General features: G+C 39.7%; 1 protein-coding gene across 3 annotated transcripts in view; it reads right to left on the bottom strand.

Moving 5' to 3' along the window:
- Window positions 1-6,483: 6,483 nt before the first annotated feature.
- LOC116316365 (NMDA receptor synaptonuclear signaling and neuronal migration factor-like) overlaps window positions 6,484-19,939 on the bottom strand; it is a 65,385-nt gene continuing 51,929 nt past the window's right edge. For all 3 annotated transcript variants that reach the window (XM_039621137.1, XM_031734923.2, XM_039621138.1), the window contains 2 exons: window positions 13,818-13,893; window positions 6,484-10,049 (listed from right to left, as the gene is read on the bottom strand). In XM_039621137.1, coding sequence (XP_039477071.1) covers window positions 9,952-10,049; window positions 13,818-13,893 — 174 coding nt within the window. In that variant the 3' untranslated portion in view covers window positions 6,484-9,951. The remainder of the gene's footprint in view (window positions 10,050-13,817; window positions 13,894-19,939) is intronic.

The raw sequence follows: 19,939 nt of genomic DNA, 5'->3' as shown, positions 1-19,939 counted from the left end.
CCGGACCTGCCTTAATTCTTTGTGGCACAGATTCAACAAGGTCCTGGAAATATTCCTCAGAGTTTTTTTTTTCCATATTGTCATCTTAGATTGGTAAAGAAAGGGTTGCTGGTTCAATTTCAGCTAGACAAAATATTCTTTGGGACTGCATCAGGAAAGGCATCTGGCCAAATCAAACATGCAGAGCTATGTGCTGTGGTGATCCCTTGTGACAAGTGAAAACCAAAAGCTGACATGATAGCATCACAATTTCTGCATATTTGCCAACTACACATCCATGATACAACTGCCCTGTTCCACTAAATCCCAAAGATGCTCTGTTGGATTGAAATCTTGTGTCTGTGTAGGCCATTTAAATACAGTGGACTTATTGTCATGTTCAAGAAACTAGTTTGAGAGGTTTTGAGCTTAGTGACAGGCAGCTATTAATTGGACACTCTGTGGTCATAAAAGGAAGGGCATGCTCAGGAATAATACTCATGTAGTGTTTTAGCAAGTTGGTGTTTTAGCAAGTAATTCGTAGTAAGAGGCTCAGTCTAAAGGGTCCATGCTTTCATGTTGGTCATGCAAAATTCTGATCCTGCTATCTGAATATCAAAGCAGAACTGAAGGGCCCCAGTATACCCACCACCAGTGGCACATTGTGGGTTGAAGACACAATTATGTACAGCTGTAATGCTTTTATAAAGACATGTCAGTAGTACAGATGCTCACAGATTCACAGATTATACAAAGGGAGATGTTGCAACAGTTTGAAAAGAAGAGATATCCTGGAAAAAAATACAACACAGCACTGATGTGGAGGTAGTGTCTGAGTGGCAACACCTATTCTTCAAAAGAATACTGCAGCAGAAATTCAGCAGAACATCTCAACCATGTTTATATGCCTAAGATAAGCAGGTGGTGCCATAGACTGACTGATTAGATGTTTGTGTTAACGAGCAGTTTAACAAGTCTATATTAAATTGCTCGTGAGTAGAGTATGGTATGGTACACACGTACACTTCTGCAATTTGACCCCCCTGAGTGTTGAGCACTAACCCTGTTCTTGTGCTTCTGTAGTCTGGTCCTCTCCATCCTTTCTTCTATTATTCATACATGGTGGTTGCTGTAAGGCTGCCAACATGTGCTAGCTGCAGTGCCCCTGTGTTACTGTGTAGGGTAGTACTGAATTTGTGATGTGTGTTCATAATAATGTACAGCGAAGTGCTTTTGATTGCCCTGCACATTTAACATGTTACCTTAGTCTGCCACACAGCTAGTTATGAGTTCTTATGTGCTTTCAATGGCGGTTCCATCTGGAAAATTTGTAGCTGCAGCTTACAATGCATCACTGCAGCCTCTAAACATATGCTACTTCCATCTGTTAACACAGTAATTATATTTGTTACTCACAGCGGAGCAGCATATGCATATTTGTACTCTAGGATGCTTCTATATTATGCACTGCAAAAATCTCTGGTGTATATCATTTCTGTTTGATTCTGGAGAACTAGGATAACTGTACAGATTTTATTTTTCATTTATGTAATATTTAATTTTACATCAATATCAGTCTTGACAAATGTGATTGGGTATTTTTGCCTTTAAAAGGAAACATTATCATATGCATCATTATTCCAAGTCTTTTTGTATGTACACTAATATTTATCATTGATAAACTCTGCTTCTGGCTTTTTAACCTCTTAAAACAACCAATGTCTGATTTGAATATCACCATGGGAACACAGCATATAGTAACGCAAACATTTTCCACACCATAAATGGAAAATGACAAGACAAAGTGTGATGAATGTTAAAGTGTTATTGAAGTATTTCGAGTTTATCCTCTGAGAACCAGAATTTGATGGCTATCCATTTACCCCACAAAATGAACATTTTTATGCTTCAACTCCATAGGTCCCCATTCATTTGGAACTAACTTGTGAGTACCCACAGTGAAACTGGAGGTCCAGAAAGTGCAAGTTCTTGAGTAGTTAGAAGTTCTTTGTTAGTGCATCATTGTGACTGTGCTGCTATATTAGATTTTGCATTTATTTCTGCCTTACAGAGCCTTAGCAACACTGATGCATGTTTGCACAGTTTTATGCTAAATATGTTATTGTGACTATTTCACTGTATGAATGCTCAGAAGAAAATTTAATGCATTCTGCACACAAAGAGAAGGTTTAATAAGATGGAGACTTTTATCCCAAAGTGCACTGTGGTATCACAAGCCATTTTTTAGCATGAGAGGATCTTTTTACTTATGAAGCGACACTAAATGTAAACTAGGTAAAACTTCCTGCGGGCCAAAATGACACCACTGAATCAATGAGAAGACAAAGACACAAGCTGTGTTTAACTATAGTTTACTTGGGGGAGGAAATGATGTAGAAACAATACTTTTTCTCACAGGTTATTACCAACATTGTGCAATGCAAAAACATTTCCTCGCTATTAGTTCAGATACAACACATTGCCCTTTAAATAAGCAGCATTCTCTAATGTCTATTCTAAGGAAGAAACCCCAAAGCTCAGGAAAGCTACCCAGATAATAGTTTTAACTTATGCTAGTATCAAAATCACTATATGCAGTAATGTTAATTGCTATCATACCTTTAAGATTTTCTCTATCCATACACATGGATGAAGCTTACTGTAACATTTATAAATCTCACACTCTACTGTGTTGGACTAAAAAATCTATTCCAAAATGTAATGCTCAGTTAAATGATTTAGAAGTTGATCCAAAATGACACAGACATTACATAGACATATTATTTTCAAAACTTCCAGAAATACAATCACAGCCCAACTGGAGATGTCAGGGCAATCAAAGCAGCGTCAATTCATCATCCTCATCACACTCATTCCCAACTGAGCCTTGGAAATCTTCACTGAAACTGGAACAAAGCAGCAGGGAGGGCACAACAATGCTTAATAATAATTTGAGCGATCTTTGCTATTGTCAATATGACACACAGTTTCACGTGGAAAATAACATAAGAGGAGGCAAAGCTCAAGCTCTTGATTTATGTAATTATCCTCTCAAGAAATGGAAATGGCTGCTTCGGTGAACCATCACGACAAGTCAAACTGCGTGTGGTCATTTCCCCCTGAAATACATCTGCACGTATATGAATACCTGACCTCATTAGAAGAGGCTTAACATCCCAGATATGAGTCATGTTTTACTGCCCGAGTTTTGTCAAAGCTTCCCACACCGAAGTTTGCCAAGGCAGTCGCTGCTCGACTCCTTTAAAAAAACATATGACGTTTTCTGCTTTCTCCACTGCCAATATGTACAGGTGTTTACTTTTTATCTTAAAGCTACACTGGTCAATATTGCTGATCAATAACATTGTTAATGAAATAATGTATGCTTTGTTTCTGAATGGGGCGGCTACTGAGACAATTGAGAAAGAAAATTGATTATGCCTTCATTTCATAAAAAAATTAAAGGCAATTACTACTCCAATCACAAAGCATAATTATTGACTTTCATTGTGTGATTCTGTGATACTGGAGTTAGTGCAGTCTGTGTATGTAACAATGGCCAGTTCAAGATAACTGTGGCTGATATGTAGTCACTGCACTAAAAGTGCCAGAAATATCTAACCTGCCATTCTGGCAAGCAGTAGAATAACTCGTGGTTTTACGGCTATTGTAGTCTAACCTTTTTGACCCAATTTACTTAATGCATGGAAGAGTCACTCTGGTTCTTAAAACAATTCTCCTCAAAGCAAATATTTCTCAAAATTATATAATATACTATAACTATCATTTTTCCCTTTCAGTCTTCTGTAGTTAAGGTGCCAAAGCTTACAGTGCAAGTTCGGGGAACAATTATCTTTTAAAAAAAATCTTTGCTCATCCCATCCTAGTAAGTTCAAATCAATCCACCTAATTGTTTCATGTGAAAGATTTTTGTAGCAGCATTGTAAAATTCTGTTTGGTAGTATTCAAAGATCTGATCTCTTATGTCTGATGTCCCACATTACCTGACTTTGCCATGGGAATGAAATGCTTCAGTGTGACTCAAAACTGCTCCAGTCTACAAAGTCTGCCAGTTGTTTTAACCTGGTTGGGCTTTTCCTTCATGTTACCACTAATGCGTTATGTTTCAGCAGGAGAGCTAAGTGTTTTATCTGATCAGAGCCACAGGGAAAATGTTGTGGGCTTGACAGCAGATAATGAATCTCCAGTACAGTCTCTGTTTTCTTTGTTATTAGAAAACTCATTAGAAATCCATCAAACTTGTGCCAGTTTTGAGTATAAGAGCACAATTAAACACCTCGACTTAAGATGTGGTAACAAGTGTCGAAGAGAGGTGTGTAATTAGGCTCTGAGGTTTGGCCTTTACTTAAACTTGCAGCAGAGGAGAAAGAAGAGTGTTGTATGAGCAGAACTGGGGCTGCGCTAAACTGCTGCAGAATATAAGGGAGCCGAGCAGCGAGCACACTGCACGCACTGCAGTGTCTGTTTCTGTCCACAGAATTGTAAGACAGTCATTAAAATCCAAAGATATCACAGTCTCGTACAATACCTCCAGCAATGCTCTTGTACATACAAATACACAAATTGAAATACCAATACAGAAATATTCTTACACAGATTACTGCTACAGAATACAAACTGGGAAAGTATTTGATCTTTAAACGAATACATATCATCATGAAGGAAAGTCATGAATGTACAACGATTTTTAAGATCAGAACCACCTTTAAGCAAAGAGATCACTGGGCACAAAGGACAGGCACGACCTCACATGATAAGTCCAAAGCGCTCATAAAGCCTGAACAAAGGGAAAAGAAACATTGAAAGTTGTATGAATGCCTGAGAGTTACACTAACTTACACCAACCTCAACTAACTTTGACACTGATGTAAACACGGTGAACAGGCAAAACTAGCCAGACTGTACACAACAGCTGTAGAATACTACTACAATTTAAATACTGAACAGCCGCCTCCTGTTTGAAGTAACAGTTGGCAGTTTGATCAGCAAACACAATGAAAGGCTGATTGAATAACAAAGGAGGAGAGGGATTACCTGTTCTAGAACAGATGACCAGTTTAGCATAATGTACATTTCCACAGCACTAACACACTCAGCACTCAATATTGTGCATTAATGTTAACAACTGGCACTGCTTCTAAAAAGTTGCAGTTAAGGCCAGCACTCAAACTAGAGGTCACTTAAAACTGACCTCTTAATAAACATCATATCTTCGCTGACACACCTGGGGGTGGTTTAGGGTTGGGTATTGTTTTAGGCACATTTTTTTCTGTTTAAAGCTTTTCCATTTGAATATTCCAAATAAGAAAATTCTATCAAACAGGGTGGACATTAACGCAAACCCTACCGCTAAGCTCCGCCCTAGATGGGTTGCCAATAACCAGGTGGTTGTTATATGGTTGCACTATGGTCGCTTGAAGTCTGCCACCTGGTTGTTGTCCAGTAATATAAAATCTCCAGTGTCCACAGTCAATAAAGAGCCAGGCATGCAGACATCTGCATAGACTGGCTCACTGTCTCATGACAAAAACATTTAGACCTAACCTGAACCTAGAGCTGGGCGATATAAGATTTTTTCATATCACGATATGTTTTTTTCATTTCAGGCGATAACGATATATATCACGATATAAGCCAAATAACTACATTTGTAAGATTTAAATGTGCCGTTGCTCACAAGTAAAATGTGAAATAATCAGCAGCTTGTTTTGATTTAAATATTTATTTCCCATAATAAGTTCAACAGGGTAGATGTACTTAAGGAACATGAGACTTCAGTTTCAGATAAATAAAGGCAAATATTGCAAACTACACAAAAGGCAGCCGCTAAAGCGTTTAAGTTTCAAAATAGAACAAACAAACAGACTACTAAATTGTCAATTCCACTTAGAAACAAAATATTAATTCTAAAAATAAATCTTAGGTTGTTTTACAGAAGAACAGACAAAATTGACTAACTTTTGTCAATATCAAATAAACTGAGAACTAAAAGGAAATTCTCAATCTCTCCTTGTTGTATTGCTTAGCTTTTCAAACAGTTTTAACAGTTACTTTAGTCTGACAAAAGCCAAATGACGAATTAGCGCTTTCAGTCAGAGATTGAGCATGCACCGCTTTATTGTATTTCCAGACTTGCTTTCGGCACAATTTACAGTGCGCGCTACTCTGTTTTTTGTCAGACTTGAAACAGCTGAAATACCTTCACACTACGGAACTTCTATGGCCCTTCCGTTCGACAAGCTCTCCGGCATTGGAGCCATCATCTGTTTTTTCTTCGGTAACCTTCGCTCACGCTCTCGGTTGATTTTTCTCTAGTCGGCAAACTCATTTCCTTCATTACCCGGGCTGCACGGCTGCAAAAACAAATACACATGTGCGCCTTGGCGCTTGTGCTGTACGTAACAAGTCACGTGACGTGACTCTGCGGCTGTGATTGGTTCGGCTCTGCGCTACTTAATTTGGATTGGCTGTTCTTTTTTTTTTAAGAGGACAAGAGAGATGAGGCCTATCGCAATAGTTTAATTTTTCTATCGAGAAAAAGTTATTTCGCAATACATATCGTTATCGTTTTATCGCCCAGCTCTACCTGAACCTAATAGACTCACTCACATGGAAAGTATAATGAAGTCCTTACACATAATCCATCAACACCAAACAAAAAAAGAAAACACAAACTAACTGACATGAAGTGAAAATGTACAATATTTTCTACTGAGCATAACATTTATGAAAATTAAAAAAGTAGCAGTAGAGAAAATATCATTAAATATTCCCTAACAAATAAATCCCTGTTTCTCTCTCCATTTGAGGTAATTCGAAGACCCAGATGCCATGTGAGACAGTATGCTGCATGACTTAACGGTGCAAACCAGGAGCAGCCATGGAACTAGCAAGGTCTTCGTTTTTCCTTTGATTACACCAAATTATCACACAGCTTGTGACAGAGATCGGGTGATACATGCTTTGTGGAATAAAAGAGTATGTAGCAGCATTGTATCCCTGATTGAGTGTGTCTCAATTCAAATACTTTTTCATTTAGTGCTTTATGTACACTTTATGTATGTAAATGGATTTACCACGTAGGCTTGTTTCAAATCAAAGCTGACCAGTTATGCACTCACCATTAATGGCATTTGCAATATGCAAAACAATTTAACAAAGCTAGTTTCAGTGCCTGAAGAAAAAAAATCTACCCTTAAAAAAAATAAATAAAAAAATTCTGTTATGGAAGGACTACCAGTTAGCTATCAGTCTGTCTGCTAGCTAACAGTGACCCTTGAGTTGAGAAATGTTCCACATTTCTAGGTACTCAAGCAGCACTTTGTGGAGCAGAACTTGATATTGTGAACACAATGTCGAACTCAAATTAATGAGTGTAAATATAGAAGTATGTGATTTGAGACAGCAATCACAGCAAATGTCATGGTAACAGGTATATGTGGAAGAAGACTGCATTCAGTCAAACATGTCAGAGACCTTATCTCAGCAGCTTATATAATACCACTGATAATTATGACCCACTATTCTAAATTTGAGATTTCAGTCCCATGAACACAAAAACTCTCGCAATAACAGATAAATAGGAGGGGCAAATTTTAAGCTGTTTGGTAGTTAAATGTAGTAAATAAAATAGATTTCAGAGGGCTTTTGTAATTTTGTACCTATCAAGACTGCTTCATGAAAACTAATTCCAGGTCAGCTGACATGGATGGCCCAAGAAGCTGCAACAAAGCTTGGAATTTGTGGAAAAATAAGCAGTGAACTATGTTTACAATGCAGACAAGACACAGTATAAGACACTAGTAAACATATCATGAACAACACACCTTGTGTTACTTTAAAAATAGCACGACTCATCCCAAATCCAAACACTAAATTTCATTCTGCGAGCAAACTGCACCGAAGAAACAAGAAACAAAGCGCTTTTTCTCAGCTTGTGCTGAGTGCTTAGGTCTGAGGGTGCAGCAGGGAGGAAAAAGTGATTATATAACAGAGGACATGACCACGTCAGCACAAGCTTGAGATGAAACAATGTAAATATCACTCATCCTGTCCATTTTTACTCATATTCAATACTCATATTCAGTACCAGTACATGTATTTCTAAACAGCACAGTCCCCCAAAACTTTAATTATTATTTAAGTAAGTGTGCAATGATCAGCTATATGGCATTATTGTATTTGTGGATCTACACAACACTAAGCCCCTGGGTGGAGCTAAATATTCCTAAAGATGATGTCATTCAGCTTGTATGACACATTTTTTGAAAGAAAGAAAAGAAAAAAAGTACCATACAACTTTGTGTCACACAAAGTTTAAGTTCAGTAATTCAGACATTTGTCATTCCAGGAGGAACTACAGAAAAAAAAAGCAGTCATGTTGCATTGTGGGAAATGTAGGCTCTTGTGAATGGAACAATCAGTAGAATGAAGATGAAGCTATCGCAGCCTCTGCTGCTTCAGCTTGAACCATTTGACAGTCTGACTTAAACGCCCCAACTGTAGGGCAGCAAAATACAAAATCAAACCAGTGCATCTTTAAAATCTTGCTACAGCAAAACATTTTACAGTAGACTGTAATGCTAGAAATAAGCATGGAAAAGACAGCGTTTGGGACACATTGTTGCTGTTATATGATTAAGATTAAGAGTATATTGAGATGGAAACAACAAGCTGGTGGTGAGGGGAAACAAAAATAAGTCAAAGGATAGCATCGCCTCTACCACTCCACTGGATGTCCAAGCTAAACAAAGAATGAAAGTTCTCCAAAAATGTAAAAAACTGTTGGAATGAACTAAATATGCACTATATAACTTAGACTCACTGTAAAGAGTCTGATGTCAGCCTCCAACTGAAAACTCTTTAAAGGCTAGCTATGCAAGAAGGGTTTGAATGCACATGTGCAATACAAACACTGCAAAAGGATTTGAGCCCACGAACCAATAGCTCAAGAAAAATCAGCTAGCAGTGGCTCAGTGGGCTAAAACATAATGCTGTAATGTTATGAAAAACATGCATGGATGCATCTGTCTGTTTGGCTACAGCTGACTCAAAAGGCGAGATGAAAATGGAGAAAAGCTCCGCTCATCCCTGATGTTCCACTGAAGATGACTCTGTGTGGAGTATGAAGGCCTTTGATTCTGATCTACAGTATGTTGTACAGGTGAGTACAATTCTTAGTAGAAAACAAAAGAATTTGACCTGAGTTATTACAACAGTCTGTAAGAAATACTATTACATTTATATGAAGGTTTAAAAAAAGACTGCAGTAAATAGACAACTCTAATTCTTAATAAGACTAATCACATGTCTAGATTATCACATGACAGCATGGAGAGAGATGCTGAAAATGTATTCTCTAATGCTCTAGCAAGCACTTGTTTATTTACATATAAGCTCTAATTCCTTTGTAAATAAATTGTAAATCCATCCTTATAAGCCTCCTAACAAGAGCAGATAGGTTGGCTAAAGGCGGGGCAAGAAAAAAACATCCTCAAATCTCAGACAGAGGGAGATCTTTCTGTTCTCTACTGTCACTCTTGTATCTAATAGCCTCTCTGTACTCAGAAATCTAAGTGTAGTTGGCGTTTCTGACACATTTAGGCTAGGATGATGAGTCACTTGCTTCTCCAACTCACTCTTGTCCCCCTTCTTTCTCTTTTCTAGGGTTAGGCAGAGGCAGAAAGTGAAAATAGGTGCAGGAGAAAAAGCCCCCCTCCGGCTGAATCTACAGGGCCACACCCTGTCGCTTCAGAAGGGCTTAAAAAACACACCCAACTGCTGCTGCCTCCACTGCTGCTCCAGCTTCCAGCTGCGCACACAGAGCCGGTCTAGGAACCTCTCCGGAGAGGAGAGGAGCCCCTCCACTTTAACCAAATGCCTTGACACCGTACAAAGGTAGGCTCAGACTCGCAATAACTGGCCGACAAGCCAACAGAACACTGGGTGGTGTCACAAGAGGTCGTCGTAGTCCAGTAGCTTGGAGTGCTGGCGGCTTTTCCACAGGCGAAACAAGCGGAAGTCAAAATACATCTCGATCATCTCTTTGCCTGCAGCCAGAGGAAAACAAAAAGAAGCCTTGGTTAGAAACACATGCACTCACACACACACTATACTGGCAAAATCACCTGAACTCATCCAACATCACCCCAACAATTCAGGCATGTTACATCATCCTTTGCCTGCTACATTATTTGTTACTCTGGGGACCACATAAGTGTTTTTGTGCACACTGCAGGTCATTCACCTCAAATAATGAGCACATCACAAAGAGTGCATTTGTGTTCAGGTGTTTCAGTTTATCTGCCTGACCTGTGCAGCTGTTGGCATCCATCCAAAGAGAGATTAAACACGCTTAGAAAATGGAGAGTGTGTAAACAGCAAATTACTCTTAACTCTTAAAAATGTTTTGGAGGCATCATTTGCTGTGTGGTTTTACCTGACTCACATTTACCTTGGCCATACTGGCCTGAATATAAGACAATGTTTAGGCTTGTGTGACAGTAATTCCACACTGTATAACTGAGGATGAGTTACATTGTGTTTGTATCTTTAGAAAATATATGGGTTGTGTGCTTTCAGCTTTCAATATTTGGCTCAGTCTCATCTTTATTGGTGTGATTGAAGCTATGTTTCTTTGAAGCATACCATCCACCTAAACACTACTGCAGACTGAGTCACCACCCCCACCCTCCACCTTTTGAATGCCAACAAAGGCTTGAGGGACAGCGCACAATCTAATGTCCCCGTCATCATAATAATTTTGGTCCAGGATCAACAATGCAACTGACCAATGGCGTGGCCTGAACATTTAGTTAGCATTAGGAATGAAATTAGCTAATCCTATTAAAAACTGTCACTAGCAAACACCATGAGCAATCTAAATTTGGCTAACAGTGAACCTAACTTGATAACATATTTACTATACTGTATAAATGAATGAAGAAACACCTGAAATGTGTTCCAGAAGAGAGTTTCACATAAACAAGGCATGCGTTGTTTTTCCCCATATTGCAAACAACATGACTGATCAATTGCAATGTTGATCCTGGACCAACATTATTATGATGATGCAGAAACAACACCAATGGGCATATCAGATACACCCTAGCAGTAGCTAACTTCCCCTCTTCACCCAGAGAGTTGATGAAAAACTATTTAGACATTTTCAAAGGTTTAGAAGGTCCAAGGAGCATGGCAAACTCCCCACATCCCAAACCAATCAGGCATCTATAGAATGTGCCAGAACAAGCCTCAACATGCAACCCCCAGGATGCAGAGCATCTGCTACCAAAGTCCCAGTGCCAGATACCACAGAACCCCTACAGAAGTCCTGTATCCATGCCTTGACAGGTCAGAGAAAGACCTACATGAAATTAGTGAAATTTATGATGACTGAAATTGGATGTTAGTATTTGTAGGTCTAGATATTTAGCAGCAATCCAGGCAACTCTCAACATAAGCACACATCAGCTGATGGTTCATCCAGTCAGAATCTAATCCCAGTCTAAATTTCTTGGTGAGATTTAACCTGCACATGGCTGCATTGCATCTGCAACTCACTTTGCAACGGAGTGCCACCGCCAGTTTAACATAAATTTTCATAATAGGATGAATGTTTTTTTTCATAAATTTGTTCAAAAAGGTGATTCATCTTAGGCTCAGATTATCCACACAGTGTTGTGCACATAAAGGTAGATGAAAACATGCCTAATGAATGTGAACGTATGAACAACGGACACGCCTTGTAATTAGCTGACAACACTGTGATTATGGAAGAAGCAAAATATGGGTCAGAGTTGGGGCCATCGGCTGTGTGTGGTGGTATAATCTGCCACTGTTCCAACCAAATGGAGTTGAAAGACTATTTTAATGCTCACGAAAACATTGGTTTCAAGTCTATTTAGAAAAAATATAAATTATTATTTAGAAAATGTAAAAAAAAAAATCAGACCAGAGGGGAAATGAAAAGGTACGAGACACGTTACTGTCATTTCACTGGTACTGTAGTGTTAGATGTTGGAACAGATATGTTGTGCTGCCACTTTTAGTTCAAACTGAGGTTTAACAACTTTCCACAGGATAAGTTTGTGTTTGATGTCAGACTTTGTAAAACCGAAGAGTTTCCACATCACTGAAGAAACATTTTTGGTCCTGTTTCGTGGTTCTCAGCAGCTGTTGGGAGTGTGTATGTGTGTTTGACTGGCAAAGCTAACAACAGCAGCTCAGGCTGATGTCGTGACTCTCACTGCTGTTGCTGCTGTTATTGTTAGAGAGATGAAGCGCTGATGAGGAGGAGGCATTTTTTACATGGTGCAAAATCAAAAATTTAAATGAGCCTTTGATATGTCACGCAGCCCTAGTGCACTCAGCATGTTGAATTCACTTATCTGCACTTGGAGGTAAGTCACAGAACTGGATTGGCTGCTTGCAGGTCTGACTATGTGGTTGAATACTTTGATTTTTCTTTCAGTTGAACAGTGCTTTGAAGTTAAAGAGAATGCATTCATATTTAACATCCACCAGGTCACTAGCAAACAGTTTAAGGTTAGGAGTAGCTTTAGGGTTGGGTTTTGATTTAATCACATGCTAAAAAGCAGTTTTTCAGAAACTAGATGTTACCTTTCATTGAAAGATCGATACATTGCCTTTACATTACAGTCTTTTTGTTATAAGCCTTATTATTTGTGTAATCCAAATTATAGGTGAAAATTATATATAAAAGGGTTGGACACGAACCCAAACTCTACCCCCAACACTAGATGGCTCATAGAAAGTGAAAGCTGCTTCATTGAGGGCAATGAGGTCCTTTTTTATGAGAAACAGAGGGAGATCAATATATTACATAAAACAACTGGTTGCAATAAACAAACAAATGGCATAACAAGGACCAAAGCTAACTATAGACTGTCTACTAGTCACAAAAAGTGGAGCTTAATAGGCAGCTATTGTAAAGAACATGATGCCGCAGGTTGGTTTTCTTCTTCTCTTCCTTTTTTTGAGTCGTCAGTTGCCTCTAGTTGCTGTTGACCTCTTGAAGGTAAAACGGATAAGACGTTCTTTTCTCAGAGGATAAAATTGCTCCCCTCATGGAATTCATATTTTTTCATCAATGACCTAGAAAACATGAGTGCTTCACTGTGCTCAAAGCAATATATGTGCACTTAGCCAACTATTCAATATGCAGAATGCAATCTACACTGCATACGTTGACCTTAAAATGTGTATAATAAACTCCAACGTGGAGGCCAAGTTTCATTTTCTGACTGTCATCAGGTTCATGAGATGATCTCTGGCTTACTGGATTATCTCGTCATTTTTTTTTCTTTTGACACAAAGTGCTTCATGCTTTATCACACTGCTGCATTTTCTATGTATGTGGAGAAAAAGAGACAAACGTGGTGATGGAGCAGAGTGTGGTGGGTCAGCGGAGGATGGGAAAAAACACAGCTGGGATAATTATGTTTTAATAGGAAAATAATTAGCGTGGCATCAATAGATGTCAGGGAAATGATTGATGAGGTATCTGTTAAAAGCTCAGAAGAGTTCACAAGTCTGTGTTTGCTCATATTCCCTAACGAGCTTTCTGTATAGCTAAGCAGCTTCCTGGCATTGATTAATACCCACTATTAACATTCAGAAAGAGTACCACTGAGGATGGTAGCATTAAATCAATACAAGCACTGTACATGTGTTTTTTAGTATGTGTGCACGTTATGGTTCTGCATCATAGGTCGAATCGGTGCATTATCTGCAGCAAAAAGTTATTACCAGAGCTTAAATGAAACCGTTTACAGATGAGCGTGTTTTACTCTCACCCTGTGCCGACAGCTCTAGTGGAGACTTAAATTCAACGGAGGTGGGTCTCATCAACCTCTTCAGAGTCTGAATAAGCTGCAGGAAAGAAAGGAGAAAGAGTTAGAGACAGAGAGAACGCTCTGTTCCAAATGCCACCAGCACTGTGAGATGAAAACAAACAAAGCAGTGGTAATGCGGTAGATAGCACTGTGTGCAGAGAGCTGGAGCAGGCCCTGCAGCACTTCTGTTCAGCCGGGTGTATGCGAAAAAGGTCAATGTGCCACTTGCAGCACAATAGCTGTAGTGAAAGACAAACCCACCTAAACTCACTGTAGCTGCTTTTGAATGCTGAGCCAGACCTTTTGGTTCTAAATAATCATTTACTGAACAGATGTGAAGGTGATGTCATTTAACGTATTTACATATAGTGAACCTCACATATAGAAACCAAACAGCCACTTGATAAATGCGTGACACAACATAGAAGAGCCACCTCGACAGGACAAAACTCAGCTGTACACCTGCATCTAAAAGGACAAAGGTCAGTCTTCCCAGGATGCCAATGTCACATTTTGGACAGTGAAGACAGATGGTTTGAAAGAGGAGTGAAAGAAGCCATCTATGTCCACTGTGAATGACCATGTTTGAACAGAGGGGGTGTCTGCCAGCTAGAATCCAGTTATGAGATCCATTCCCATGGGCCCACACCTTAGCGCCCACTCACATCCTGCGTCAGTTGATCTCAGTTAAGTCACATGATACTGTAGGGTGGGGCAAGGTCTCACAATGGTTTCACCCCAAACCTCTGCTGATAGTGACCCACACCCTTTTTCATACCTTGGCTCATGTGATGAGGTAAATGATCAATAGTGGGTCAACAACCCTGATAAGGGAAAACTCCCAGTAGGACTTAAATACCTGGGACTCGCCATCAATTGGTTTTAAAACTATAGAAGCTTCTTGGATGAGAGGGGAAACGTCCAGATGATTTTTCTTTCCAGGCTCCTAAGATTACTATGACCTGAATGACCGAGAACCTACATAGGCAGTTATCAAATTAATTTGTTTATATATTTTTTAAAAAATTATGTATTTTGAATTTTTTTATTAGTTACCATTTTCTTCCTTTTGAGTCAATTAACTGAAGTACTGTGCAGCTTAAATAAGCACTACTCAAGTATAATGTGCTTGTTTTCAATTTTTAATGCATCACCATGATGTGTGTGATAAAACAAAGCTCATGTGTAAGGTTATAGGAAAGATCTGTAATCACTAATTCTGCCATTCTGTTCTTCACAACACTTCTGCTCTCCCACGCTGTCAAACTCAATACAGTCATCATCACTCAGTCCCAGTCATTTTCTCGAGTTGGTCTCTGCTCGCTTTACATCTCAGTGCTTGTGTCATTTTACCTTCTAGACTCTCATTTATGTGACCCACCTCGTGTCAATTTCAACCTCAACCTAGCCAGACAGAGATTCTTATCCAAGTCAACATCAGTGGGTCATGCCCTACTTCTTACTATTGTTGGACTCAGCTCTGCTGTGTAGTTTCATTGGAGTCTGATGAGCAGATAGATTATTAATGATCTCTCCTTACTAAAATGGCAATAACCTGTGCCTACTATGAATACAATCAAAGATGCAGCTAAGTACTAACAAAAAAGACAAAAAGAATCTAAAGACCAAGCAAGTATGTTTAGGACAAAGCCACAAGGAACACAGTGGGCACCTCTGGAAAGTCGTTGATTTTCAGTATGAAAGCTTCTAGATGCTCTAAAATATTGTGCATGTTGTCATATTGGTCGGCAGTTGGTCGTCCATCTGACCACTACCGACACACTTTTGCACCGGAGGTTTTCGTAAAGCTCTTATTTTGGTATTTCCGTTGATCCGTACAATTAACATTTAACATTTAGATTTAAATATAATATTTAGATTTAACATTTAACATTTAGATTTAAATATGAAAAGTTACAAATATTTTACTAAATGTTGTAAAAAATGACTTGACTGTTTCACTTATATATCTATCTACCTATGTATATATATATATATATATATATATATAAAACTATTCAAACTATTCTACCACCGTATCTCCCACAGGATCTATACCCAGCTATGTCCTGTTTCAGTTGTGACAGTCTTCAGAGGCTGTGGCCTACAAAGGTGTCGCTGGCAAACCCTGTGCTACCAACCTAAATAAGACTTGTCCAGAGTGAATTCACCACAGGATTTTCACTACCTCCCCCAACCCTCAAAGACATTTGCTGTTTGAGTTTATTTTGGAGAATGAAGCAGCTTCTGCTGGCAGTAACTGAGAAGCCCCTGAAAAACTTTCATAGTGGGATTTGATAGATGACAGGCCCTGAAATGGGGCAGCATATGTTTACTCTCAAGTCGAGTAGTGTGCACAAAGATTTCTGTTGGATGAAAGACAGACACATCTGCTGTATCATATCTGTAGATGTGGCTTTGTGCATCTTGATTCTGGCACCGCTTGATACTTCAATATTACAATTTTGTTTGTTTAGTTTTGTTTCTTTAGACCAGCAAAAAGAAAATACATTGAAAAAATTCTCGAGACACTGTTTTGGGATGGTGAAGCAGTGTCTTACAACAAGAAGTTTACTGGTTCAAATCCTGTGGTTGGCTGGGATGTTTCTCTGTGAAGTGTCTTTGGTTTTAATCCAAGTACTCTTGCTTCTTTCCACAGTCCAGAGACATGCATGTTTGGTAAACAGGAAATGCTAAACAGCCCATGACTAAATAATTTGCTTGTACGACATTGTTAAATCTTGCTTATAGTCTTAATTACTATAAGATAAATAAGTCCATAAAATAGTTCTGTCTGGTAGTAATGTATACTGATTAGAGAGCAATGATGATGCTGTAGCTGTACAGAAATTCTGAAAGTCTGAGAGTCAAGAGTGTGGAGTACTAATGCAAACAAATAAAGGAGTGAAACCCAGAGCAGAGCAGCCAAATTAGGTGAGCTTCAGGCCAAAGGAGCAGATCTGAGAAATGGTGCAGACTGAAATGTAATTTATGGTTCAGCAAATGTGTCTCTCTGCATACACATTAGCAGTAGAGGACCTATGTGTCTGTCGAATTGGGAAGGAAGGTATCCCACTCCTGGTGAACAGCAGAGTTCACAGAGAACTTCAAAAACAAAGCATGAAACACAGTGCCAGAGGTTGCAGTGAACACTTTTCATTGTTTTTTACCACTTGGTTTCACTTCACCTCTTTGTATGTTATAACTTTGCTCTTCTCCCCAGCAAGGCTGAAGGACCAACAACAGCACAAGCACAAGTAGCTCACATACTGGTTGAATCACATACTTTGTGCAAGTAGAAAGAATAGAATAGAAAATATAATAGAAATATCCCTTATTGTCCCTCATTTTGGGAAATTCAAATGTTGCAGCAGCAAAGTGACAGATTCATACAAAAGAAATAAGAGACTGTACAGTACGTAAGGGCACTGTTCACTGGTGTTGGTGTGGTGGGTCTGCACCTGCGCAAATCCATTGCCAGCTCCTTGGTTTTCCCTGTATTGATCAGGAAATGGTTCCGCTGGCACCAGTCCACAAAGTCCTGAATCCACTGTCTGCACTCTGAGTCGTTCTCACCTGTAATGAGGCCAACTATGGCAGAATCATCAGAGGATTTTGTAGTGTAGATGGCAGCCTGGATAGTTAAAGGAGAAGTCTGCAGTGTAGAAGGTGAACAGTAACGATGCCAGCACAGTTCCCTGCAGGACCCCCATACTGCAGACCAGCCTTGTGACCTCACATAGTGTGGGCGGCCAGTGAGGTAGTCCAGTATCTACTGTGACAGATGGAGGTCCACTCCTGACAGCTCTAGCTTGTCCCTCAGAAGTCCAGGCTGGATGATGTTAAAAGCACTGGAGAAATTAAAGAACATTATCTTCACAGTGCTTCCAGGCATCTCCAGGTGGGTCAGAGCTTCATGCAGGCGGTAGATGATATAGCATCATCCACTCCAGACTCAACAAAGACCTCACCAGGGGACCAAGATGTTTGAGGACCAGCCCCTCGAGGGTCTTCATCAGATGCGAGGTGAGTGCTACTGGCCTATAGCTGCTGAGGTCCTTTGGCTGTGTGGTCTTCAGCACTGGTACTACACAGGAGGTCATCCACAGCTGTGGTACTTTCCCCAAATTCAGGCTCATGTTGAACATGTGAACATGTACCATACAGTTGGTCTGCACAGCACCTTGATATTTTTCTGCTCGTTCCCCACCTGTGTTGAAAGGGACAGGATGGTGGTGGGGGAGGTGGGCTATGTGATGGAGTATTCTAAAGCAGAGGAGCTGGGTGATGGCTGAGAGGTGTATAGTCATGGGAAGAAAAGCAGGCACTCGTTGAAGATGGGAGGTTTGCAGCAGAAATGATTGGGCCGGAGGGGTAAGTGTCTGTGGGTGGGTGAATTATCTGAACCAGTTCTTCAGATCATTCACCCACCCTAAATCTCCTAGAGCCTGGGAGTTTGGTTTGTGACTTGAAATTATTTTCAGCGTCTTCCAAACCACATTGATGTTGCTCTACTGAAGTTGGTCGTCCATCTTCTCAGCTCCTTCAGTACAGGTCCCAGCTCCTCTTTATTTCCTAATCTAAAGTCTCTCTTCTTCTAGTTGAGGGGAGCATTGATTTCAGGGTTAATTCAGGGCTTGTTATTGGAGAAACACCGTAACTTCAAGAGGGGCACAGTGTGATTTAGTCTGTTATGCTGTCAATATCCTCCCTGATGTGAGCACAGAGCTCTTCCCACGCAGTGGAACTGAAGCAGTACCTCAGAGCTTCAGTCTCCTCAGACTCTTCGCTGTGTGTAACACAGCTGATTCTCTGTGTACAAAAGGGTTTATACACAGGGTGGAGATGAACCAGGTTGTGATTGCCCCAGAGGAGGGAGAGGTGATGAGCTGATGTTGGCATACAATAAGTCTAGTGTTTTATTGTCTCTGGTTTGGCAGGTAACATATTGGGTAAAGGTGGGCAGAGTGGAGGACAGGGAGAGATGATTAAAATCCCCAGAGATCAGAAAAAGGGCCTGAGGATACTGTGTTTGAAATCTGCTGGTAACAGTTTGGATAACTGAAGAGGACATACACTATTACAGTAACATGTGTAAACTCCCACGGTAGATAATATGGCCTCATGCTAACAACTAGCAGCTAAATGTCCTTACTTCAGAGCGTCCCTTTTACAGTTAAGCGCTTAGAATTACACCATCGATCAATCAAAACACAGCCAGACCCCCTCCTCTCTTCTACACCTTACTCCATGCGTAAGGAGTGGATAACCAAATTAAAATACAGGTGTAGCTGAAAGATTGTCCATATTAAGTCATGTCAGGATTATTGTTCCATTTGCTACAAAAGACAGTGACACAAGATATGTGTTAATGAACATAATGAAAATTAGATACTGATCACGCAAAACAAAAACTGTATGAATAAAATGTTTAAATTAGTTGACATGAGGGGAAATCAAAATTATAGAATATATATAGATGTGATCTTAGTGAGCCCATGAGTTATATGGAGCACATCAGCTCGAGTGCTACATTTTAAATTTAGGAACACCATATGGTTTCAGAACATCCGATGGTGATAAAAACAAAACCAAGATATGACTTAACAGTAAATTATATCTTAATATGTCAACCTAGCATGCTGCTACAAAAGAAGCATAGATCACGATTAAGAGCACGTGATCTACCAATGGGAAGGTTGGTGGGTCGAGCCCTGGCTATTTCAGTCTGTATGTTGAAGTGCGTTTGAGTGCTCCAGTAGAAACTTGTTATGTAAGAACCACTCCACCACTTGTAAATATGTGTTTTTTTTGTTTGTTTAACATAGTTGGGCTAATTTAAAGTTTTAAAAATATAAGGTTTGTGACAAAACAGCTGTTACGTAGTATTGGTGGTCCTAAAAATCCCGTTTTTATTGAGATTGATTAACCCTAACTGGAACCCTATTTTGGAAAACAGGTAAAACAGGCCATGCCATGGTCCTCAGCCGGGAACGGATGAAGTGCCCACTCCGGGTCAGGGACAAGTTCTTGCCCCAAGTTGAGGAGTTTAAGTATCTTGGGGTCTTCTTCACGAGTGACAG

The sequence above is a fragment of the Oreochromis aureus genome, linkage group 12 (assembly GCF_013358895.1).
Source record: "Oreochromis aureus strain Israel breed Guangdong linkage group 12, ZZ_aureus, whole genome shotgun sequence".
Lineage (NCBI taxonomy): Eukaryota > Metazoa > Chordata > Actinopteri > Cichliformes > Cichlidae > Oreochromis > Oreochromis aureus.
The sequence above is the reverse complement of the archived record's forward strand: the minus strand, read 5'-3'. Positions and strand labels throughout refer to the sequence as shown.